The 25,155-nt window shown below is 57.3% G+C and overlaps 1 protein-coding gene across 1 annotated transcript; it reads left to right on the plus strand.

Moving 5' to 3' along the window:
* The first annotated feature begins 167 nt into the window (after positions 1-167).
* On the plus strand, positions 168-22,838 carry LOC138823530 (coactosin-like protein). The gene is made up of 4 exons (XM_070016904.1): positions 168-382; positions 616-698; positions 15,578-15,735; positions 21,759-22,838. Exons 1-4 carry the CDS (start codon positions 306-308, stop codon positions 21,867-21,869), a joined length of 429 nt encoding a protein of 142 aa, XP_069873005.1. The 5' UTR covers positions 168-305; the 3' UTR covers positions 21,870-22,838.
* Positions 22,839-25,155: the final 2,317 nt, after the last annotated feature.

Below are 25,155 nucleotides of genomic sequence, written 5' to 3' on the forward strand. Positions count from 1 at the left end.
ATCCACCCGGGCTGGGATTGGCCGCCGGGGAGTCGGGACGCCACGCCCCCTCATCCGGGAAGCCAATGGAGTGGTGGGCGGAGCTGGAGACGGCCCGCGAGGCCAATGGCAGCGGAGGGGCGTGGCGGGCCCCGGGCCGGGTCCCCGCGCGCGCGGGGTGCCGCCGCAGCCGCCACCGCACTCCCAGCCCGCCGTGTCCGGTCCCCGCCGCCGCCGCCGCCGCCGCCGCCGCCAGCCCCGTCCCTGCCGCCGGCCCGGGGAGCGCTCGTCCGCGCCGGGCAGCTTGTCGTTGCGGCCCCGCGGCCATGGCCACCAAAATCGACAAGGAGGCCTGCCGCGCTGCGTACAACCTGGTGCGGGACGACGGCTCGGCGGTCATCTGGTGAGGCACCGTCCCGCGGTCGGCGCGCCGGGCTCGCCGGGGCCCGGGGGGGGGGGGCTGGGCCGGCCTGCGGACGGGGCGGAGGCGGGGCGCCGCTGGCGGTCTCCCGCATCCTCCGGACGGACGGACGGACGGACGGCGCTTGGCGCGCAGCCGGCGGGCGGCCGAGCCCCGCGCCCCGCGCCCCCGCCCGCGCTGACGCGTGTGTTGTTTTTTCTCCTCCCAACGCAAAGGGTGACTTTTAAATATGACGGCGCCACCATCGTCCCCGGAGAGCAGGGAGAGGAGTACCAGCGCTTCGTCCATCAGTGCACAGGTACGGGGCCGCCCCGCGCCGCCCGCCCCGCGCCCGCGCCCCGCGCCCCGCGCCGCCCGCCCCGCGCCCGCGCCCCGCGCCCCGCGCCCGCCCGGCACGCAGGAGCGTCGCCCCTGCGGTTCCCTCGCTGAGCTTCCCAGCCTCAACTCAGGCTGCTGCTCCCTCCGGTGCTCACTCTCACCCATCCTGTACACGCACCCCTCCCCGCAGAGGTGCGGGAGCCAAACCCCGACCGCCTGGCCGAGGGAGGCGGAGGGGCCGGCCGCCGCCCCGCTGCTCCCAGGGTCATGGCCTCGCCACGCCTGTCATCCTAGCTGCTCAGGAGGCTGAGGTCTGAGGATCGCGGTTCAAAGCCAGCCCGGGCAGGAACATCTGTGGTTAGACTCTTAAAAGACTCCAATGAACCGCAAAATAAATAACTAACCCTCGCAATCTAACCCGGAAGTGGAGCAGAGGCTCACGTGGTAGAGAGTGTGGAAAAATCTCTGGGATAGGGCCCAGGCCCTGAGTTCAAGCCCCCAAGCCCCAGTACACACACACACACACACACACACACACACACACACACACACACACACACACACACACACACACACACACACACACACACACACACACACACACACACACACACACACACACACACACACACACACACACACACACACGTGCACCTGCGCGCGCACACGAACTAGATACAAAACAGGGTGTGCTCCTGATTCCATTCATATGAAATTCTAGAAAAGGCAAACCAGTCTATGGTGTGAAGTCAGAGTAACTCCTCCTTTGGGGCTGGTAGCAGGAGTGGGGTGGGGTCTCTTGGCTGCGTGTGTACTTAGGTACATGGTCATCAAGTCAGGCACTTAAGATTTGGGTGTGCTTTGCACTTCCTGTATTGTGCAGACCATGAAAGGACTGTGATCCCAGTGCTCAGGAGACTGAGGCTTGAGGATCATTAATTCAAGGCCAGCTTGAGCTCCATTCCAAGTTTAAGGCTAGCCTAGGCTACTTAGGAGACCCTGAATTAAACAGACATTCAAACAAAATCCTTTAAGAAGATTAGAGATTTCCAATCCCAGTCCCTCCCCCTACCCCCCCCCCCCCACACACACTTTCTGGTCTTCAGCTTGGGAACAAACTCTGAGACAAAGGCGGGTAGCCTGGAGGCTGGGGCATGGTCTCTGAGCAGATGGTGTGAGTTTGGACTCCAGAGAGGCCACTTCCTAGCGGGTTGGATTGAGCATGTGACTTGCCCTCTGAGATGTTGGTTTCCTCGAGGGAATCTCCTTGAGCCACAAAGGTTGAAAATGCTGAGCACAGTACCTGTGTGAACCTCAGTGTTTGTGAAGTACAAAGTTACACTGAGACCATGTGGCTTTTTTTTTTTTTTTTTTTTGGTTGGTGGTGGGGCTTCAACTTGGTCTGGGTGCTGTCCCTGGGCTCTTCAGCTCAAGACACTCTACCACTTGAGCCACAGTGTCACTTCTGGTTTTCTGCTGGTTAATTGGAGATGAGTCTCAGGACTTTCCTGCTCAGGCTTTGAACTGCGATCCTCATATCTCAGCCTCCTGAGTAGCTGGGATGACAGGCGTGAGCCACAAGTGCCTGGCCATTGTGGCTTCTTTACCCCTCCCCCCCCCCCCCCATGCTGCTACTGGAGCGTGAACTCAAGGCTTGGGCAGTGTCTCTTGGCTTTTTCACTCAAGGCTGGTGCCCTACTGCTTGACCCATAATAGCTTCACATCCAGCTTTTGGGTGATTAGTTGGAGATTAGAGTCTCATGGGCTTTCATGCCCTGGCTACCTTTGAACCACAGTCCTCAGCTCTCAGCCTGCTAAGTAGCTAGGATAACAGGGATGAGCCACCAGTACCGGGCCTTAACTGCTTTTTAAATGGAACCATAGTATACATTTAGTTCTGCTCAAAGGGTAGTTATAAAATGTGGACTCTATGCTAGGCAGTGTTAGGATTTGTGTGTGTGTGTGTGTGTGTGTGTGTGTGTGTGTGTGAGAGAGAGAGAGAGAGAGAGAGAGAGAGAGAGAGAGAGAGACATGTTCTCCTGACTAAACTTTGACCCTGGGAGTTGCCTCTAGACATTCATTCATTGCTTTTGTAAATAATTGGCTTAAACTACCAGAAGCATAAAGTACTATAACACCTCAGTGTTGAAGCCGCCCGGCTGCCTTGTGGACTTGGCAGGACCGGACTGTCCTGCAGCCCCTGCCTCAGGCCTGTGTCAGCCAGAGTCCTCCTGCCGCTGGTGGGACTCTGTTATTGAACCCAACAAGTGCACGCTCCTAACTTCTGTGGCTAGGGTCAGGGCTGCCAGCTTTCCTCCTCCCAGGTCCAGCTCTTTCCCGCCGTGGATCACTCGCTGTCCCTCCCCCAGTGGACGGTGTTGGGCCTCTGAGGCTATTGTTTACTCCACTTAGGGGACAGAGTGACCAATACAGAGAGAGCATCCTGCCGGGAGGTGGTTTCCTCCCTGCGGCCAAGGCTGTGGCTTTCTGCTCAGCCCCTGCTCACCGTTCTTGGGGTCAGGAATAGGGAGTGTCTGACAGGGCATGGGGACTAAAAATGCTCTGTCTGCTGTTTGTTGGTCCTTGTGAATGGGCCGTGGGATGGGAAGGCTCATCCACTTCAGCGAAGTCTGCTTTCTGTCCTCCAGCCATCTGGTGACAAATGCACAGGAGACATCTGCTCTGCTTCTCCCCCTGCTGTGTCCTCACACTCCTGGGACTGGGGGCTCAGAGCACCGCACCTGCGGTACACCTGCCACCGCGCAGGACCTGGCTTACATCAGTGACGCCTCAAAACGAACTGGGAGGGGTCCCTCCTCCTGGTGTGGAAAGTGAGGCCCAGAGAAGAGGTTAAGTGTTGTAATCACGCAGCTTAGGAAGTGGCTGAGCTGGGACTTGAACCTAGATGGGCCCATACTCTCGGGCCTCTAAGGAAGCAGCTCAGGTTCTTAGCTGCAGTGGGCTTGTTTGCTGATTTGCAGGATGTTTGCTCAGTGATGATGTGGGGGAAGGCCCAGGTTCCTGCCTGAAAAGAAAGGCATCTGCTTAATGGGGCTCCAGTGTCCATTTATCTTCGCCTGAAGTGCAGATCGCAGTGATCTGCTAGCCGGGAGGCAGCACCTGGGGCCTCCTTGGTGAACCGCACAGCGGGCTCCTCTGGCTCCCTCAGCCCCTCCTCTAGCAGTGGCCTGCTGCTCTGAAGCCCCCAGGCCCTTGTCCCCTCCCTTAGCTGTCCTCTCCACCTCCCCTAGTGGACTCCAGAATGGACAGCACACCAGCTGCCTCCCCTGGCTTCCCCGACCTCTTCCTGTCTCTGACAGTGTCCCCCCCCTCCCCTGCAGGGCCTGCCACTTCTTCCTTCCTTCTTCAGTAACTGCTGCTGCTTCAAGCCCCATAGCTGAGCCTTCCTGCTGGGGAGACAGCAAGCCCCTTTGCAGTAACTCCGTTCTTGGCCTGTCTGTGGTCATGTGCCAATCCTTAAACCAGTCTGGAGCACGTGCCTGTCCCTGGGTAGGCAGCCCCTACCCAAGCTAGCAGACCAGGCAGGGGAGAGTTGCTTGAAAGGGAAGAAGGGGGCAAACCCCAAACTGGTGTGTCTTCCCCTCGACTGTAGCTCCTAGGTCTGCACTTCCTTTCTCGTGTCTGTTGTCCCCACCCCCACACTGCTGGAGGAAATCTTCCTGAAGCAAATCATTGCTCAGTAAGGTGACACAGAAGTAGAGTGCAGGGTCAGAAGGCAGCAGAAAGGAGCCGTGGGGAGTGGGTGGGAGGCCGCAGGTCTGGGCTGCCCGTACCCACCCCCCCAGCCCTGCAGTGCGCATGGAGTCAGGGAGCATTGCCGTGGAGGTGGGGACAGGCTCAGGGATCTGTGCAGTCACGCAGAAGGGACTCCCAGGTCACACAGGGTGGCGAGGGTGTTGCTTTTGCACCATAAGGATTCTACATTCTTTGCAGAGTACTCTGTAACCAAGACCAGAATGCAAAGCCGAGAACTAACAACCCGATTTCCTCCACTTGGAAATGTGTCCGTTTCTTCTTCGGTGCAGTCTTTGTTCCGTGTTTATGTGTGGCCACTCTGCAGGGCGCTGTGGCATGTGTAAGGGTCTCAGAGGCAGAGGGGCGCCCCCTGCCCCCTCCCCGCGTGATGTCTTAATGTCAGCACCCAGGGTGTGCTGCCCATCCACTTTTATCTGTATTCTTGACATCTTTTTGTAGATGCATTGTCTGATTCAAAGTAGGATCGTGAAACGCTGGGAACCAGGTGCCCCGCCCTTGTTAAAGGGAAGCCTAAGCCTCTTTCCCACCTCTCATTTTCTTCCGCAGACCCTTTACAGACAGCTCTCCCCAGCAGTGTTGCCCCATGGACGCCAAGCCCGCTGTAGGAAGCAGCTCACTTTGAGAAAGAATCCCGGAGTCTGGGAATGAGGCCAGTTTTCTGGTGCAGATTTGGTTTAGAGAAGGGTGGAGGAGAAAGCCGGTCTTGCCTGGAATCTTAGCCTGTGCCATGTGTCCGTGGCAGGTTCCTTAGATTCTCTTTTAAAAAATTGTGATATGGGGGAGGTGTCTGGCCGCAGGTGTGGCGCTCAGACCGAAGCCTCAGAAAGGTGGGACTGAGGTTGTGTCTAACATCTCATCCTTGAGATCCGGTAGGGGTAGGGGTACCTCTGTCTGTTCCCTGTCAGAGTAATTCTGCTCAGCCAATGAGGTTGCATTGGGGCTGACGCAACCCCCGCCCCACTGGGTGAGCACATGACCAGACCTGGCCAATCAGAGCAAAACATTCCCTCTGCTAACTGCTCAGCTGGGGCTGGGCTCCTGTGACTGCAGCTGGTCAGGTTTGTTTCAGGAACCTTGCACAGTTGTTGGGAAAGAGTGCTTTTATCTTTATTTGAGATTAGATGCCCCACAACTCCGAGACCTAGCCAAAGGTCTCGTGGAGATCCCGTCCCACTAGCCTGAAGCTCTCTCCTGGACTGTTTGCTTTCACAAGCCATTTAACTTTTCTTAAAAAAAAAATTAAGCACAAGTTGGGAGCCAGTGGCTCACGTCTATAAACCCAGCTACTCAATCTGAAGATGGTGCTTTGAGAGAAAAGTCCGTGAGACTCCTGTCTCCAATAAACATGGAGCCCGAAGCGGTGCTGTGGCTCAAGTGGTAGAATGCTAGCCTTGAGCAAAGAGAGGCTCAAGGACAGCACCCAGGCCCTGAGTTCAAGCCCCAGAAACAGAAGAAGAAGAAAAAAAGAGAGCAAAAATGCCAGAGATACATGCAGAGGGTGCTGATCTTAGAAGAACCGGGTCCTCTGTAATGGGAGGCAGGTCTGGAGAGACTGACCAGTCCCCGCCGCCTGGCATAGATGTTCAAAAGAAAGGCCACACACACACACACTTCTCACTGACCCATGCTCTGGTCCCCAGGAAAAATGATAAAGTGCCCTAGCACAGGTGTGGGTAATGGCCCTGGATGCCAAGGGCTGAGAGCACAGAGGTTGGGTTCTAAGCATGGCCCGGCTGTGGTTACACAAGAAGGGTGCGTGTGTACTGGTGGATTCTGCATACAGAAGTACTGTGTGCATGCATACTTGGTGATTTTCTGTGTAAATGTGAGTACTTGGTGGTTTGGCTCCTGAGTGATTTTTCTCTTGTAGCTACGGTGGATTTTGAGAATTTAAGTGAAAGGGAAAGAGAGACACGTGTGTGTGTGTGTGTGTGTGTGTGTGTGTGTGTGTGTGTGTGTGTATGAAAGAGAGAGAGAGAGCCAGAGAGCGCAGATCCAAAGGGAGCTTACAGTGGATTTTGAGAATTTAAGTGAAAGGGAAAGAGAGACGTGTGTGTGTGTGTGTGTGTGTGTGTGTGTGTGTGTGTGTGTGTGTGTGTGTGTGTGTGTGTGTGTGTGTGTGTGTGTGTGTGTGTGTGTGTGTGTGTGTGTGTGTGTGTGTGTAAGAGAGAGAGAGCCAGAGAGCGCAGATCCAAAGGGAGCTTTCCATCTGACAGAGCTCTGGACCTGGAAATGTAAGTTTTTCAATTTTGAAGACATCTTCTGAGCACTAGCTTTGCCTTAGCAATGATGCTGGGGTGTTACTTTAAGTGGTACCCAAAGGGTCGCAAGTCATGACCTTTGTAGTTTGGGCAGGGCTGGATCTCCATCACTTGTTACCGACAGGAGGCCCTGAGCCCCGCAGGCTTTGTGGGGTCACAGATGTCTAGACTTGGTGACTGCACTTTTGGTCCATGGCTTGGTGATGCTTACCTTGCCTCCGTGTGTGTGTGGCTTGTCATCTGAATGGCTTCTCAACACGTCGAGCCCCTTGTTCAGGAGAGGCCTCTGTTTATCCCAGCTGAACTAAGATTTGGCCCCTCCAAACTCCTGGGGGGTCACCTAGCTTTGGAAACCGTACTGGTGGATTTGAAGAGTGTTACGAACACCTTCCCCCTCCTTTCTTCACGCAGAGCATGGAAACCCTGGCCTGGGTCCTGGTGATCCAACTGCCAAGTTTACTGTCAATTCTTTTGTCATTATTCCTCTCCACCTCCCTTCCTCTGGTGCAGGTCAGTGACATGGTCTGCTGAAAAATTGATGTCCCCAGATGGGTGCCTGGGGCTCACGTTGTGATCCTAGCTACGTAGGAGGCTAAGACAGGAAGGTCGCAGTCCAAAGCCAGCCAGGGCAGGAAAAGGCCTTGAACTCATCTCTAATTAACCATCAGAAAATTCGAAGTGGTGCTGTGGCTCAAAGTGGTAAAGCATTAGCCTTGAGTGAAAGAGCTCAGGGACAGTGCCCAGGCCCTGAGTTCAAGTCCCCTGATAGACCCGCCTAAAACACTGTGATGTCCCCTACTCCCCTCCTGCTGTTCCTGCTCGGCTGGAGGACTTCCCCTCTGGTACCTCTTCCCCTGCTGTCACTTCCTTCCTGGGCTCCACCCTTGATGAGGGCCCTGTCTTCTCTAGCACATGAGGTGGAGCAGCCCTGAGCCAAGACCTTTCCCAAGTGCTGACTTCAGCCCTTTCCCTGACCCGGTGACCTGGAGTCCAGGCCCAGGGGACTTCCTGAGCCATCTGCACACCATGTTGCCCCAAGAGTGTTCTGTGGCTCTTGCACATCCACAATTTTTTTCCCCTCCATCATGGGGCTTGAACTTTGAACTTTGGGCCCTGTCTCTGAGCTCTTCAGCTCAAGGCTAGTGCTCTACCACTTGAGCCACAGCACTACTTCCAGTTTTCTGAGTGGTTTATTGGAGATAAGAGTCTCATGGACGTTCCTGCCGGGGCCGGTTTGGAACCCAGATCCTCAGATCTCAGCCTCCTGCATAGCTAGAATGACAGGCGTGAGCCACTGGCACCCGGTTACATCCACATCTTGTATATCCCTTCACAACAGGTCTGGGCCAGCCGATCCTCCCCCATGTCCACAGGACACTGGTCTCCTAGGTGATGTAGGGTTCTGTGGGTACTGGCTCACGGCCTGTTCCGCGTGTGAGGAGTCACAAGTCCCATGACAGACATCTCCATGGTGATAAGAGGGACCAGGCCTCCTGCTGGTGCTGTCAGCAGCAGAGCAGGACTTTGGACCTGAGTCTCTGCGCGATGCTCCCAGCTTTCCTTGCACTGTTCCATCTTGTCCTTCCCTGCCCTGGAGGGCTTCTACACACCTGTCCAGGCCCAGGGTGAATGGCCCCTCTGCTCAGAAGCCCCCTTGGCCTTGCAGCTTGTCCGTGTGTACGTGGCTGTGCGTGTTTTGTTGACTCCCCATGGATGTGTCACTGTCTGAGGCAGCCTGAGTCACCCAAGGCTAGATGATCAGAAAGCTGGTGCATGCATGCTCTCTTGATCTCTGGTTTGAGAAAACAACCTGGACTGCATAGGTTCAAATCTCAGCCTTACTACTTCTGAGCTGTATGACCTTAGTCACATTCGGCCTCTCTGTGCCTCCGTGTCCCTGCGGGAAGAGCGGGCCTCTGCCCACGGCCCTCCCTCGTGGCCTGTTGAGGTGAGTGGCCACAGCTACCTCTGTGCCCCCCTTTCCTATTTTCTTCCTGGCTCTGGTCTTAGGTGAGTGTCTCAGCCAGAGCCAGGACTGGGACGGGTGTGGGTCGCATGTGTGGGTGGTGGGCCTGGGAGGCGGGACCTGGGGGAGCAACGCGGGGAGCATTTCACAAGCTGGTATTGCCCCAGGCCTGTGGGACGAGGTGCTGGCAGACTGGCCACACTGCCAGCCACCCTCCACGCGTGTCCCCATCCCGAGGTGAGGCATGGGGGGCTGCGGGGAGGCGGCGCGGGACCCAGAGGCTCTCTACATCAGCTGGCTCTTCACAAGGTCTCATCACGGGCACGCTCCTGTCCCAGGAGCTAAGCTCAGGAGGAAGCCAGGCTGTTCTGTGCTCCTTGGGACACAGGGAGAAGGATTCTGGTCCAGTGACCCAGCCGGGCACACAGACAGATGGAGGAATGACCCTCCTCCTGCACAGGAAGCTGCTTTCCCCTCGGGCAAAGCAATAGCCCCGTGGCCCATTCAGCGCTTGGAGGCGTGGCCCCGGCCGTCAGCGCTGGCCTCAGGCCAGGCCTCTTCCTGCAGAGCAAGCCCTGCACCCCCACTTCATTTTCTGCACTTGGCTTCCAGGCTCCGCTCTGGACCTCTGCTGCATGGGTCCCCAGAGGCCAGTTTCCGAGAGCCGGGATTTTATATTGGCATTTAATATTTCATGTCTTCATTGCATTATGAAGTTAGCCTGCCATAGATCCCCTCCTCCTCCTCCTCCTCTTTTCGCTTGTACTGGGGCTTTAACTCAGAGCCGCCTGCTTGCTGGGCTTTGCTGGCTCTGCTGGTGTTCTACCACTTGAGCCAGGCCAGCCCTCATGCCCTTTCTCTTGGTCTCCTATACACTTCCTTGATGATACTTGATGACTCACGGTGAGGCTTTGAGCCAACTCTGCTCAGGTCCTCGTGTGAACCTCCTGCTGCCTCTCCGACCCAGTCCCACCCAGACCTTAGAACTTAACCACAAGTCTCCCTGGTCTAAAATCAGGTGTCTCAAGACAGCCCTGCTAGAGGTGCCTGGGCGGCTCTTCCTGCCCTCCTCAGCTTCCAAAGGACCTGCAGTCCTTGGCTTGTGGCCCCTTTCCCTGTCTGACAACATTGGGCCAACTGAGCCCTTGCCTGTCTCCAGCCCCGCTTCCAGTCCTGCGGCGTGGGCTTTGCTGTGTGAGGTGGAGTGGGCAGGTGGCAGGGGTGAGCGCGGGGACATTGTCCTGCCTGTCCGTGGACTCCTTTAACCCAGTGCTGTGGGCCTTACGATCACACCCCTTCTCGGAGAAGGAAACTGAGGCTCAGAACCAGGGAGCCTTTCCCCTCTCACCTGCCACCCACTGTGGGTGGCACCTAGTAAACTCATTGCCCTGACAGCTTCCTGCGTGGAGGTGGAGGCTGAGACTTGGATGTTTGTTTGGTCGATGTGTGGGGGTCAGTAGAGGGGCAGATAGTGAGCTGTGGGGTGGGCTGGAAGCTGTAAGGCTTCAGGGAGATGTGAGTGTGCCCTGTCCCGCCGTGCCCGGGCTGTGGGGTGCAGGTGGAGAGACCACCCCGGCCCTAGAGTCCAAGCTCAGAGGGGAAGGTCTTGGGAAGGCCTCTGGGCTGTCTGCTGAGCGGGCACTGAGGCCCAGGTACTGCCTGGGTGCTGGGGATGAGTTGTGCTGAGCCTTCAAGCTCTTACTCTACAGTGATTATAAACAAGCTGGGCTGGCTACGTCAGAGCTGGAGAAGAGCCAGTCTTCAGGGTTGTCCATGCTTGCCTGTGTAGTTGTCAGCACCCCTACTGACACAGCTAACAGGGCCCCTTCCTTTATCCTCAACCAGGGAGAGCTCCTAGTCATCCTTCAAGACCCAAGTGAGACATCACCTCCTCCACCAAGCCTGCCCTGGTCACAGCCCCAGGGCAGTGCTTATTTCCTTCTTTCCTTGACATTCCCCATAATTCCCAGTTAACAACCGTTACAGCACTTGGTCGCTGCTTTCCTGTGTAGACAGTAGACAGGGTGGAGGCACTGGGGTTTGAACTCCGGGCCCCCCACTTGCTTGGCAGGCCCCTCCCACTTGAGCTGCACACTCCCAGCCCTTAGACTTCACTTTTGGGGTGGAGATTGTATCTTGTTCCCTAAGTCCCCGGATGACTGATTGCTTGTCAAAGACTGACTGCTGGCCCATCTACAAAAAGCAGATACAAGAATACAGAAGCAGTGCCCACCTGGGCTGTCAGTGCTCCGGCAGTCTAACCCGGAATCCCTCACAGGCCACAGAATGTGTTCCTGTGGGTGCTGCTAGGAGGTCTTCCGGGTCCTGGAAGTCAGCGGGCGGAGTCAATGAGGAGGCCTGACTTCCATTTAAGGAAGTGAGCATAGCCATGTGGAGGAAGTGTGGGTGCCTGGTCCTGGGAAAGCCTTGCTCAGTAGAATCTGGGTATTGGGATCAGCTGGCCGGGGCCTCAGGAGACGCTTTCTTTTCCTCTGGCTCTCCTCTACTCCACTTTCTCCGGTTCCCTCTCTTAACTAGGGTAGCTGGGTCACTGGCTTTTAATGAGAACTCAATTCGCCTGGAGCCGCTTGGGAGTCCTGCAGCTCTGGGGGGCGGGGCCAGGCGGGGCTGGAACTGTGGGACCCAGGCCTCCACATACACCGCCTCGGAGCCACACACAGTGTGAACAGGGCTTTTAGTTCTGGGCGAGGAGTCTTCTTACCTATTTTTAAAAAGATCGTCTCAGCAGTTGAGTGGGACAGGCAGGGTGCTCTTTGGGGACAACTAGAGAGAAGGTGGGGGGAGGGTTGTGCAAGCCCTTCCTGCCATCAGCCTCCCCAAACTTCCAGCCAGCCTCAGGCTCACCCTGCTAAGCCTTGAGCCTCCACCCCTCCTCCTCCTCCTCCTCCCCCTCGCCGCCCCCCCTCCTCAAAAGGACAGTCTCCTTCCCAGGACCGGCCCTGAAGGCCTAGCGGGCCCTGAGCTTGGCCATCTCAGAGCTGTCAGATTCTTTCCACTTCCTTCCACGCTCCAGGAGCTGCCTGGGGAAGCTGGCGACTCAGCTTTTTTTTGGAGTGTGGTCTGCTTTTCCCCTTCCTGCAGCTTGTTTGCATAACTTCTCAGAGGGGGTGGGGCTGGGGGGGTGCCAGGCCGGGTCAGCCAGAGAGCAAGCTTGAATCCTGTCTCCTCCAACTCTGCAGCAATTTCCTCCTTTTGTCTTGCAGAAGTGATCCTCCTGGAAAATATAAAATCATCCCCTCCCCCCCTCCCTCCCTGTCTCTCCCTGTCTCTCCCTTCCTCTCTGTTGACCCACAGACCACATCTAGGGTGTCCATGACCCGCCTTGTCAGCACTGGGGTCACTGCGCAACGTGGAGAGCCCCAAACACGAGGCCCTTGGTTCTGTCCCCATGCTGACAAAAGCAGAAAGAACAGACCAGATGTGCTTCTAGCTTAAAAGATCCTGAGTCTGTGGGCCTCCCTCCTGTCTACTTGTTTGTCTTTCCGTCACGCACACCTCAAGTGTGTTTTGTGCACCCAGAAGAATCATTGTAGAAGTGCGGCAGTCGCGCCTGACCCGTCCCTGGTCACCAGCCAGGACCGGCTTTGGGCCAGCACACGAGGTCGGCTCGGAGCCTGCATCCTCCGGACCGGGAGCTGAGCTGGCCCCCCTGAGCCATGGTGTGTGCCCTTGGAGAGGGGTCCCCTGCGCCACGTGGGACGGGTGCAGAGGGCCAGGCCCCCTCCGGCGGGGTCACCCTGGCCTGTGGGCCGCTGTGACGCGGGCTCGGCTGCAGCTTTTCCGTCTGGGCTCAGCTGGCGCTCTGTCTGGCCCAGTCTCTGTGGGTAAACATTTGTAAGCAGAATGCCACGCTGGGATTTTTGGAAATGTGTCGGTCAGCAATCTTGGTGACCAAACCATTGTCAGATAAGCATACTGCCCCAGACAGTGCTCCTCCCCCAGGATGACTTTAGTGATGTCAGCCTGTGGTTCTGGAAGCTTCCCAATGCCCTTGAGGCGTGTGACTGGCTGTGCAGCCATCTTGTGGCAGATCTCGGGCTGGTACTGAGGACGCAGGGTTAACTGGGTGATGCTGGGAGGGATGTGCTACTCGGGATAAGCAAGGCCGTTGGAAGGGGCGAGGAGCTGGCAGAGCAGGGGGTGGCTGGTGTTGCCTGGAGGAGCCGGCCAGTGCCCAGGGAGGATGAGGTTGAAGGCGCTGGAGCGGCGGGGTGCCCCCTGTACCAGAAGGCCCCACGCTTTGGCTGAGACGAAGTTTGGGGTCTCCAAAAAGCTCCTGCCAAACCAGTGCCCGCAGCTTTCCAACAGCAAGGGACGGACAGGCTGGGCCCACACGCTGCCCCTGGGAATCTGGTCAGGGCTGGTTCCACAGAACTGGTCACCCTGGAAACACCAGCGCGTCCCTAGCCTCCGAAGTCCACGGGAGGCATCGGGAAGGGAGGCCTGCCTCCCTCCCATCTCAGCCGCCATCCAAACACTTCCACTTCCCTGCAGGCTCCGGGACCCCAGCGCTCACAGCTCACGGGCTTCCCTTCCCAGGCACCTTCACGTGCTGGGACGTGTCTCCCCACCCCAACTCCTTACCAGCCACAGTGGGGCTGTTTTTGAGATCAGGTCTAACTTTGGGCTGACTTTGAACCTTGACCCTCCAAATCACCACTTCCCCAAGTAGCTGGGATTATAAGCATGAGCCACCATGCTTGGTGGGCCAGCTGCATCTTCTAGCCCTCTCGTTTCATCTTCAGTTTGACTGAAGAGGGCAGTGTAGAGGCAGCCAGTGTCCCATCAGGGAGGGGTGGAGAATATCACGTGGCCGCTCCTGGCCCTGGAATGTTCTACAGCCACAGCAAGGATCAGACCGCCGACACGGTACTGCACAGTGAGCCTTGAACACATCACGCTGCAGGAAAGTGCTCCCTCCCAAAGGCCACGTGCTGTTGATGTCCTTTGTGAGACTCATGTGTAGCAGACAGCTCCACAGCGACTAGAATGTTCTAGAATTAGATGGTAGTGCCGTACTGTGAGTCCTAGAAGCCATGGAATTGTGGCCTTTACGTGGTGGCTTCGTGCCGTTGACTTTTTTCTCAGCTGAGGAAAAGGATGAGAAGCGAAGATGACCGAGTTTTCTGGGGGAGGTAGAGCAGGCTGAGCTTTGGGGGACTGCCCCTCCAGGCTAGAGAAAGGTTGGGGGGGACGTTGGAGGGGACAGGTGGGCTCCCCATTAGCCCGAGGGACTGATGTCCTCGAGCGTCCATTGACATGAGGGGGAGGGAGGGCGCTGTGGCCTGCCTGCCCTCAGGTGGGGGCCGTGGGTCTGCTGTTACCATAGGAGCTCGCTAGGACTGGGCTAGTGGGAGGGCATGGAAAGCCCTGGAAGGGGACTGTAGGAGGGATGGCATCTTGGTTAAGCACACGCACGTGCACATACATGCCCATCCAGCGCACGCGTGCACACACACCTCTGCGTGTGTCCTCTGATCTGTGGCATCAGCACAGCTCAGGAGCTGTAGTGTAGACACCAGGACCCACCCCAGCTGGCTGAACCCGGGTTCTGGGGTATGCCGGGAAGACTCCCCGGGACTCAGTCCACAGAGGCCTGCCAGGCTGGCATCGCTCTGCAGTGTCCATGGGGCCACCAGTTCCCCAGGCCTGACCGCAGGGTTTTGCAGGCAGCTGGTACCTGGTGAGCGACTCCGGTGCTGTCCCCAGAGCCCAGCGTGCACCCCCAGATGGGGCTGCCGTGGCCTTGCAGACTGGGACCGGCAGTGTAGCGCTCTGGGGAAGCTGAGCACAGTGGGGTCGTTGATTGGCTGATTGATTGATGTGTGATTGGTGGACTTCTGCCTCCCCGCCTTCTCTCTCCATCTTTTCTGGAGACTGGCCTCACCGTGTAGCCCAGCAAACACTCGGTCTTCCTGCCTCAGCCTCCTGAGTACTGAGGTTACAGGCATATACCACCATGCCCACCACGTTATGCTATTTCTTCAATGAATCACAGAATTCTGTGGGAAAACAAGGGGTCTTTTTCTTCCATATATATTTTTTATTGTAAAAATACTGTGCGGATGGGTTACAGTTACATGAGTAGGGTAATGAGTACATTTCCTATCAATTATTGTCACCTCTTCCTTTGAGGTGGGAATAGAAATCCATGTAGATGAGAGCTTCTCAGTGGGTGGCTCTGCCCCGGGGACATCGGCAGGTGTCTTTGGGGGCTCCTGACACCCCGTGGGTGAGGACAGGAATACAGCTCCATGCCCTCCATGCAGGGCAGGCCTGCCACAGGAAGTGTCCAGCCTCAGATACGCACGCATGCGCACACACCTAAACACACAGGTACACACACGCCTTGTGATCATCTCAGGGCTACCTTGGGGCGGGGGGTGAGGATTGGAGCCCCTGAGCCCAGGGGCTTGTGGCAGAGATGAAAACGGTGTGTACTGAATCCAGATGTAAATGTAAACCAGTGGAAGGAAAGGCCCAGAACCACAGAGAAGAGGCTATGGAAGATGACAGCCCGGCCCGCCCAGCGGAAGGGGGCAGAAATGCCAGGGGCTTGTGGTCACCCATAGCCAGCTGACCTTGCTGGACCAGGGCCACCTCCAGGCCCAGGGAGGACACTGCCTGTGTTCCCCTCGGACCCCAGGCCCTACCTGGGGCGTGGGCATGGACACACGCACGCATGCACGCATGGACGCGTGGCAGCCTCCTCCCTGCCATCCACACTGGCTGTTCCCAAACTGCACCCTTGTGGGTGGCTGTCACGGCTCCTCCCCGGGGACCTGGTCTTGGGCTGTCTTAAGAGAACCCCGCTTTCCCCTTGTTTGGCTTCAGATGACGTCCGGTTGTTTGCCTTCGTGCGGTTCACCACCGGGGACGCCATGAGCAAGAGGTCCAAGTTCGCACTTATCACGTGGATTGGCGAGAACGTGAGCGGGCTGCAGCGTGCCAAAACCGGGACGGACAAGACCCTGGTGAAGGAGGTGGTGCAGGTAGGTGGCACGCCCCAGGGCTGTGGGAGGCGTAGGAGGAGGCTCATGGTCAGAGGCTGGCCCTTGGTGAAAAGAGAGACCTTCCCTGAAAAATAACCTAAAGCAAGAAAGGGTGGAGGTGATGGCGTAGGTGGTAGAGCCCCTGCCTAGCAAGTGAAAGGCTCTGAGTCCAGATCTCAATACTTGGGGGGAGGGCTGGGAAGGTGGCTCAGTGGTAGAGTGCTTGCCTTGCATGTCTGAGGCCCTGGGTTCGATTCCTCAGCACCACATAAGAAAAAAGACAGAAGTGGTTTTGTGGCTCAAGTGGTAGAGCACTAGCCTTGAGCTGAAGAGCTGAGGGACAGCGCCCAGGCCCAGAGTTCAGGCCCCAAGACCGGACCCAAAAAAAAAAAAATACTTGGGGGGAAAAAATTGTAGGTTAGTGATGGGGTTATGTACAGGGTGACTAGAGGTGATGAAAATGTCCTGAAAATTGCCCATCATGATTCCCTGGCGTCTACGTGCAAAGCACCAGACCGTGAAAAACAAAGCAGCGGATGTTCGGTGTAACGCCTGGATTGGAGCCCGAGCAGAGGGTGCTGGGATCCGACGGGGGACGTGAGCTGCTTCTAGCTTCTATTAAAGCAGCAGCTGTGGTGTTGAGGTGTTCACCCCAGCGGGGAGGGTGTTCACCCCAGCGGGGAGGTGATATGGCCATGAGTTAATCTCTTGCAACTTCCATGTACATGACAGTCTTCCAGTGAACACTGAGTATAAAAATTCTTGCCGGGTGCCGGTGGCTCACGCCTGTCATCCTAGCTACTCAGGAGGCTGAGATCTGAGGATCACGGTTCAAAGCCAGCCTGGGCAGGAAAGTCTGTGAGACTCTTATCTCCAATAAACCACCAGAAATCTGGAGGTGGTGCTGTGGTTCAAGTGGTAGAGTGCTCGCCTTGAGCTGAAGAGCTGAGGGACAGCGTCCAGGACCTGAGTTGAAGTCCCATGACCAGCCAAAAAAAATTTTTTTTTTCTTGTGGCCTTGTCATAGCTGTTTCCCGCCCTCCCGGCCAGCTCCTCCCGCCAGGCCGCTGGCCACTGGCTACAGGGCACTTTAGTGTGCTTCGATTGTGTGGGGCGGGGGAGGGTGCAGGAGTGAGGAGGGCTGTCCTGGGGCTTGAACTCAGGGCCTACTTGCTGTTCCTGAGCTTTTTGCTCAATCAAGGCTGGTGCTCTACCACTTGAGCCACAGCTCTACTTACAACTTTTAGGTGGCCGATTGGAGATCAAGAGTCTCACAGACTTCCTACCTGGGCTGGATTTGAACCAGGAGCCACACATCTCAGCCTCCTGAGTAGCTAGGATGATAGTGTGAGCCGCCGGCACACACGGCTCCGTGGTATGTTTTAGGTTCCTGTTTGGTCGGTGCTGTGACGGCAGTGTCTGGTGACTCGGTGCTTTTCTCTAGCAGAGTATCCCCTTCCCTTCCCCAGTGCACGGCGGGTACCGATCGTTCTGCTCTTGGCTTCCAGCTCGAAGTTTTATTTAAAAAAAAAAAAATGTTCTGAGCACATGGCAAAGCCCCAGCTCCGCCCTGTCCTCTGTCTGCCTTTTGGAGAATAGGTTGGAAGGTTCCAGAGTTCACAGCCTGGAGACCGCTTTTGGAGGCGCTGCTGCCTGGCCGAGCGCGGTGGGCATTGCAGCGGCTGTCAGCATCGCTGCCGGACACTGAACCTGCGGCCCGCGGGGACCTGCGGGGACCTGCTGCATCCGCCTTCCCGCTCCCCCAGGCGTCCTCCCCTCCCCCTCCGCTCCGTCCGCAGCCCTGTGCTGGAGGGAGGGGAGCCCGAACGAGGGGGGTGGGGGCTTCCTGGGAGCTGACCAGTGTGCAGTCTTTCCAACCCCGCAGCTCTCCTTTTCTTTCCACACTTACAATGGTCATAAAACCTAATAACGTGTCATTTGCCGTTTTAACAGTTTTTGACGGCAGAGCTCCGTGGCACTAGGCCCATTCTCAGGGTTGTGCAGCTACCTCCACTGCCTAGCTCCAGAACTTTCCCACCCCTACCCAGGCAACCTGGTGGGGGGGAGGGGGGAAGGGAGCCTCCAGGGCTCCTGTCAGATCTAGAACTCTCTGATTTGGGGCCAGGGGCCTGAGACGAGGGTGGGGTGGGGAAATGGGTTTCCAGCGGGAACCTGAGGTGGGAATTCTAGTTCTAATTGGTTTATTTGCAAACTCAAATGAATGGAAGCAGAACGGGCTTGGCGGCTCTCGGGACTGGGAAGCGTGGGGTTGGGCTTTAGGTGTGGCTGATCCAGGCTCCAGCGGGCTTGCTGTCTTCTTTCAGTTCTGTTTCTCCGGGGTGGGCCAGGCAGCCTCTTGCCAGCGGATGTCCACGCTGCGCTGATGCCTCCAGGTCTGGAGCCCAGGAGAGGCCTCCTCCCTCAGCCTCAGCCATGATTGGCTGCTCAGCTCTTCAGTGGGCCAAGACGCGCAGCGATTGATGCATGCTGTCTGCCAGGGGCTCGGGAGGGGAGGTAAAGTGTTCCCAACACTGGCTGTTCCCGACAACGTGGATGAACAGATCGGGCCACACACAATTAGGGCTTCCGTGGATGTTTGAGGTAAAAAATGCAGGGGCCTGGACTGTAGGCAGTTGCTTGGATGTTCAGAGGGAGTGCTGAGCCGGGGTCAGGGGCCTGGGCCTGTGGCCACTGCCCCTGGCTGGGTTTGGCCCGCAGCTCGGCCCAGAGCGAGCTTGCGCCTGGCCTTGTCCCTCGCTGGGTGCCAGGTGAGCACGGGCGCGGGGGTCGCGGTGTGAGGACGGCGTGCGGGCGCCATCCTGCTGCGTCCGCAGGCTCGCGATGGGCCAGCAGGACACAGCCTGCATCTCACGGCATTTGACCCCAAGGCCCCGGCTCTGCTGCGTCTATTGCTGTGTCATACGTTACCCCTTGATGTTTACTGCGACCTCGTGCGTTACTGGAGCGGCTTCCTGTGAGCGCCTACTCTGCCTCTCACTTGCCGTCCCAGACGCTGCGGGTTAGGCCCAAGCTCAGCTCCTCACCCCCTTCACCCGAGACTCACGGAACTCGGCTCCTAACCCACGGCCCTAACAGCTGACCCCCACAGACCCCAGGTGTCGTTGTGTTTTGTCTTTTTAGTTTTCGGTGGTACTGAGGTTGACCGCGGGCCTTGGACGGGCGAGGTGGGCCCTCCACCACACACCTGAGCCTCAGCCCATTTTGCCTTGGTTATGTTTGAGCTAGGGTCTCCCTCGCATGACCGGGTCAGCCTGGACTGCTGTCCTCCTGCTTGGGCTCCGTGGTGTTGCTGGGGATGACACGTACATAACCACTTCCGTCCTGAAAACTTTTCTTCCTGGGCTGGTCTTGAACCCCTGACCTCCACCTCCCAAGTACCTGGAATTACAGACACTGAAGAGGCTTAGTGTCCTTACGCAGACTGCTGTGTGTCACGGCGCTGGAGGACCTCGCACTTCCTTCTTGGGCTTCTTTGCCCTTGTGCCCAAACCAGACAACCCCCACCTCCGGGGCTGCTGGGTGGGGCGCGGAGCAGAGCCAAGAGACACGGCGCTTCTCACTTCTCCTTCCCTGGACATAGTGCTCCCGCACACGCATTGTACAGCGCATGCTCGCTCTCGCTCTCTCTCTCTCTCACACACACACACACACAAGCATTGTGCACATATTCACACTCACACAGGTGTGCACAGATACACTCACATGTGCACACACACACACTCAACAGCACAGAATGGTGGGGCAGAGTGGAAAGGGCCTGGAGGACCCAGAGCTGTGGCCTGTGTATGGCAGTCTCAGCTCAGCCGTGGCCTTATCTTAGGAAATGAAAGGCTAATATGCTAAGGGAGGACTCCGTGAACAAACGTGTGTGTCTGTGCCTGGTGCTTGTGGGCAGCTTGGTACACATTCATACCTCTCCCCCCCCCACACACACACTCAGGTGATGTTCTCCGTGGCTTTGACCGCACATGGCTTCTCCTGTGCTGGGAAACTTGACCTTGAGGGTCCTCCTGTGCAGTCTGTCTTTTGGGGGGAGGTGCAGTGACTTTTTCTGTTTTTTACTTGAGATGAAATCCATTTTCCTTAAAACTAACATTTAAAATGGAGGGGTCAGTGGCGTTTAGTGTAGTTGTAGAATTGTGCAGGAGAAAGTCTTACATGTAGCCCAGACTGGCCTTGAACTCGCCACCCTCCCTCCTTGGCCTCCTGAGTACTGGGATTACAGTTGTGTGCTACCATGCTTGGCTTCAAGATGATGACTTTTGTGTGTGTGTGTGTGTGTGTGTGTGTGTGTGTGTGTGTGTGTGTGTGTGTGTGTGTGTGTGTGTGTGTGTGTGTGTGTGTGTGTGTGTGTGTGTGTGGCGGCAGCAGTGGTGGTGGTGGTGGTGGTAGTACTAGGACTTGGTGCCCGCTAGCTGGTGACTTTTATGGTACTGACTTTGGACTTAAGTAAGCCTGTGTGACACTGGCAGCCATGGCCCGCAGTTCTCATCTCTAAGATTAAATAATACTGATCATCCTGTTGGGTATTTTTAAACAGTTTTAATTGGTATAACACGATTAATTTGTCCTTTAGCTCAGTGATTTGTAGTAAATTCGCAGAGTGGTGTAACTCTCACCACATCCAATTTTAGCACCCCTTGGTCATTTCCTGTTCCCAGCGTTTGGTTGCCGCTGATCCGCTTTGTCTTTACAGATTTGCCTTTTTTGGGCATTGTGCATGTGTGGAGCCGGGCAGTAGGCAGCCTTTCATGTCTGGCTGCTTCTGCTCCACGCTGCTTGGGCACATCCGCGTTGTGTGGCAGAACTTCCTCCTTTTTGGGGCTTTGTAGTACTTCACAGTGTGCATAGGCTTTTTTTTTTTTTTTTTTTTTTTTGGTCATGGGTCTTGAACTCTGGGCCTGGGCGCTGTCCCTCAGCTCTGCAGCTCAAGGCGAGCGCTCTCACCACTTGAACCACAGCGCCACTTCCAGTTTTCCAAGTGGTTTATGGGAGATGAGTCTCATGGACTTCCCTGCCCGGGCTGGCTTTGAACGGTGATCCTCAGATCTCAGCCTCCTGAGCAGCTAGGGTGACAGGTGTGAGCCCCCAGCGCCCGGCTTTGGCTACTGAGTTTGAACTCAGGTCCTTGAGTGTGCAAGGCCGCGTGTGGCACGGAGGCCCGCCTGCCGCCCTCCCGGGCTCGTTAGGTGTGTAATTTTCTAACCCTTGTGGATGTGTTCGCATGCCTGGCAGCTTTCTCTGTGCTCTCTGCCATCCTCCTGAAGTTGCTTTTATTGGCCTCACCTTGCTGTGTGTCACCGTGGCTCAGGGCTGCCTTGTGAGGCACACCCCGCCTTGCTGTTCACGCCAGCGGTGTCCCCGCGTGGAGGGCTAGTGACCGCCCATATCCCTCCCCCCTGCGGCCCCGGGCTTCGTGTTTGTTGAGTGAATACCAACATATTCCTGCAGTCACTGAGTATGGCTGGAAAGGCCAGGTGCTCGCTCCCAGGCTGAGCAGGGACCTGAGCCCCGAACCCCTCAGGGCACCAGGGGCAGAGCCAGCGGCAAAGGCCACACTGGCCGCTTGAAACCCGCCCGTGGGGCAGGGGCTATGAAGCCCAGCTCTTCTTCTTGGTGGTAGGAGGTTGGGGCCGCCCCGCCCGCCTTCCTGCCCTTTCCCCTCACCGCTCCTCCCCCAGGCGAGATGGGTGTTGTAGATGAGGAAGTTGAGTCACACCGAGTGGAAAGGGACTTGCCCCAGGTAGCCCAGCCAGGAAATGATAAAGCCAGAGCTTGCCGGGGGCCCATCATCTCCACGCCCCAAGACGCTGGCCGGCGTGTCCCCCTCAGCCTCCAGCCTCCAGGCATGTTCTGGGCTGGAGCATGCACTGCTGCCAAGTTTTCATTCCGATCCATTGTACGTGTCTTGGGCGCCAAGACTTCCCGTGGCGTTGCCTAGCGACGCTGGGGCCGCCCCTTCCTCCCGAACCCAGGCTCTGTGTCTCCATGTCTCCCTGCAGAACTTTGCCAAGGAGTTTGTGATCAGCGATCGGAAGGAGCTGGAGGAAGAGTTCATCAAGAACGAGCTGAAGAAGGCAGGGGGAGCCAACTACGATGCCCAGACCGAGTAGCGCAGCCCCGCCGCCCCTCCAGAGCCTTCTGCTGCCCGCTCCTGCTCCACAGGGGGGGACCGCCTCGCTGCCAGCCCACCAGCCCACCAGGGAGAGAAGCCACGAGAGGCCACGCCCACCCATGTCCGCACCCCGAGCCCCCGACCCTCCCCCCAGCCCCTCCTGGCCCCGCCGTACTCCCGTTCACGAAGCTCACGAGCATCTTTCTTGGATCACTCTTTGTCCTTTCCCCTCTTCGTCATTCTAAAGGAAAAGCATGTGGATGTCACAGACACACATCATCAGGCTCAGATGTCAGGGTCTCCCGTGGACCCTGCTTTCCCTTCCATCTCTCGCGCACTCACCGTGGCCACCCTGGGCCCCAGGGCAGCGCCCGCCGACTTCAGCCTCATGTGATCCCCTCCTCCCACCCCAGTCCAGCCGTCAGCCCAGACCTTCTAGAATTTGCTCCAGGTTGCCTAAGCTCCACATCCAGCAGGCAGTATTGCCCAGTGAAATTCAGGCCTGGCTCGGACTAATAAACGGTAAACATTTGCCTTAAAACTTGCCCGTCGGCGGCACGAGGTGTAAAACCACCCTTTTGGTGGACACCCCGCCTCGACGCGGCGGGTCCAGTGGGGGGCGGTGGAGCCTGGCAGGGTGAGCCTGACACCACGGCCGGCCCGCGAGAAGAGGGACTTGAAGTGGAGAAGTCCCTCGGGAGCCGGGCCCAGGGGCCCCGCCAGCCACCACCCAGGCTGTCTGTGGTGTGAATCCCGGGCCCCGCCATAAAGTGAAAAGCAGAGCTTGGTTTTGCTTGTAAAGAAAGATGAGAGTGGCTTGGTTGTTCAGGAGCACATTTTCCTAGTTTCCTGGGTGTCCCCGCTCCTTTTATTTGGGGGAAGAAAATGTACTGTACTGTACTGGGGTTGTGACGATCATCTCTGGCATTCAAACGGTTTACAGAAATAAATGTTTTTCAAAAAAACCCAGAAAGGTTTGATTTGTCTTCCGAGTTTCTGTACAGTGGAAACAAAGGCATCGGCCTTGTGTTCAGATTTGATAGTCACGCAGTGGGCTGGGGCCCACAGGGACCTGGTAGATTCCCTGGTTCCTGGCAGGCGCGCCACCACTTGACCACACCTCTAGCCCCTTTTCTACGTTAGCCATCTTTCAGATCGGGTGAGGCTGGACTTGGACCCCAGTTGTCCTGAGTTCTCTGCCTCAGGCCTAGCTGAGATCACAGGCTAACTGGGATTACAGGCATGCACCACCACACCCAGCTTGTTGATTGAGGGGAGGAACGGAGTATCTCACTGACGGGCTTTGGTGATCAGCCAGTGTCTGAGCAACAGCCGGGTCTGGCCTTAGTGGCCTTCTGGGAAGCTCACCCCGCATGGTCCATGCCCTCCACAGTCCCCACCTTGCCTGGGCTGTGGCTGAGCTGCTCTGCTCTTCCCTGGGAAGCCTGGGGCCCTGCCCTGGCCTCCCAAGGCGGGAACCTGATTGGTCACTGGGGATCTGAATGTTTCCCAACCTTGCCCTATCCTCCAGGGTGCTAGCACCATGCTGGTGGCTCTCCAGGGGTTATCAGGGGTGGGGTGGGGGGTCATCCCGGCCCACCGTGCAGGCCCCACTGGGTGAAAGGCGCCTGCTGGTCAACCCTGAGGGTGGACACCCTCCTAGTTCCCCATTCTGGAGAACCACAGAAGAGAGATAAAGAGAACCAGGAAGGTCAGCCAGTGACTCACAGGAACAGGAGCTCTGAGCTAACTGCTTCTTGTGGAAGAGTTTGAGGAACCTGGAAGGTGGAGTGTGCCAAACAGTCCTTCCTAGAAGCTAGATGGTTCCACGCTCTGGGACCTGTGAATGCAGCCTGACTGGGAGAAAGGGAATAATTAAAGATCATTCTGGGCTTCGGGTGGCCGCGCACACCAGGCTGATATCCGAGGGTCATGTGAGGCTGAGGGGGCGGAGGGACCAGCATGAAGACGGAGGCAGGGAGAAGGGGGACGTGAGCAGAGACCAGGCTCCCGGAGCGAGGAGAGGCAGGAACTGCAGGGTCTGCAGCCGGGCCTGCGTCTCCCCTCCTCTTCCTAGCCACGCGGCGTCGGGATGGAGACCGCCAGCGGTGTGCAGCCTCTCCGTCCTCATTTGTTACAGCAGCTGCAAGACTGGCACCCACCGCCCGGTCTCCCTCGCTTCTCCCTCCGGGGAGCCCGTGTTCAGTAAATGATGGGGGGGGGTGAGTGAGCAGTGAGCGGGGCGTCCCTCGAGCCCCCAGACCCGGGCAGAGGCCAGGGGCTTCGCTCTCATTCCTGCCACTGCACCTGAGCCCTGTCCAGCCCCTTTGCCAGGGATTTGAGCACGGCGGTTCTGTGGTCTTTTTAATGATCTGCAGGGTGTGGTGATGGCCACGCCCCTCCCTGGAGCCCAGCCACCGTGGGGCTAGGTCCACAGGCTCAGCAGATGGCAGGTGTCAGACTTCAGCCCCCTCTGAGCAGGGCCAGGGGGCAGGTGTTCCCCAGAGGCTGAGGGCGCGGTGGGTGGATCTGGGATGGAGCTGGAGGACGGGGCTCTTCTGTCTCCCTCGGCCAAGGGGCTGGGAGCACACTGGGAACAGTTTACCAAGAGAGTCAGGGCAGGCTCTTGAGAGCCCCTTGGCTCTTCCCTAGGATTTCCCATGTGGATGTCACTCTGAGGCTGTGGGAAGCGCAGGCTGGCACGCCACCAGCCCTCCACCAGATTGTGCAACACGCAGGTGGGTGCCAGGGCAGCTGGGCGATGGGCACAGCAGAACCGGGTACTGCACCTTCAAAGCAACTCTCCCGAGGCTGCTTATGAGCACGCACACGAGCAGAAACACGGCCCTCGGGAGGAACAACACCAGGAAACGCAGGCGGGAAGACTCCTGCGCAGCAGCTCTCACTGGTCCACCTGGCCTCGGTCCTGGAACAGGGGAAATCCCTGAAACGTTGGCATCTGTGGTAGAGGGGAGTGGGCTTCGTTGGATTATTTTCCTGTGTGTTTGGAATATAGAAGTTTTAGTAAACAAGCCCAGTGCTGGTGGCTCATGACGGCAATCCTGGCTTCTCGTGAGGCTGAGGGCTGGAGGGCCATGGGTTTGGGGACTTCTGAGCTGACAGAAAGACCCTGACTCAAAAAAAAAAAAGGCCTTGGTGCTGGGAAGGTGGCGGCTCAGTGGTAGAGTGCTTGCCTAGCATGCATGAAGCCCTGGGTTCCATTCCTCAGTACCACATACACAGAAAAAGCCAGAAGTGGTGCTGTGGTTCAAGTGGTAGAGTGC

This window comes from Dipodomys merriami, unplaced genomic scaffold, assembly GCF_024711535.1.
Source record: "Dipodomys merriami isolate MVZ:Mamm:240054 unplaced genomic scaffold, mDipMer1.0.p SCAF_120, whole genome shotgun sequence".
NCBI classification, from domain to species: domain Eukaryota; kingdom Metazoa; phylum Chordata; class Mammalia; order Rodentia; family Heteromyidae; genus Dipodomys; species Dipodomys merriami.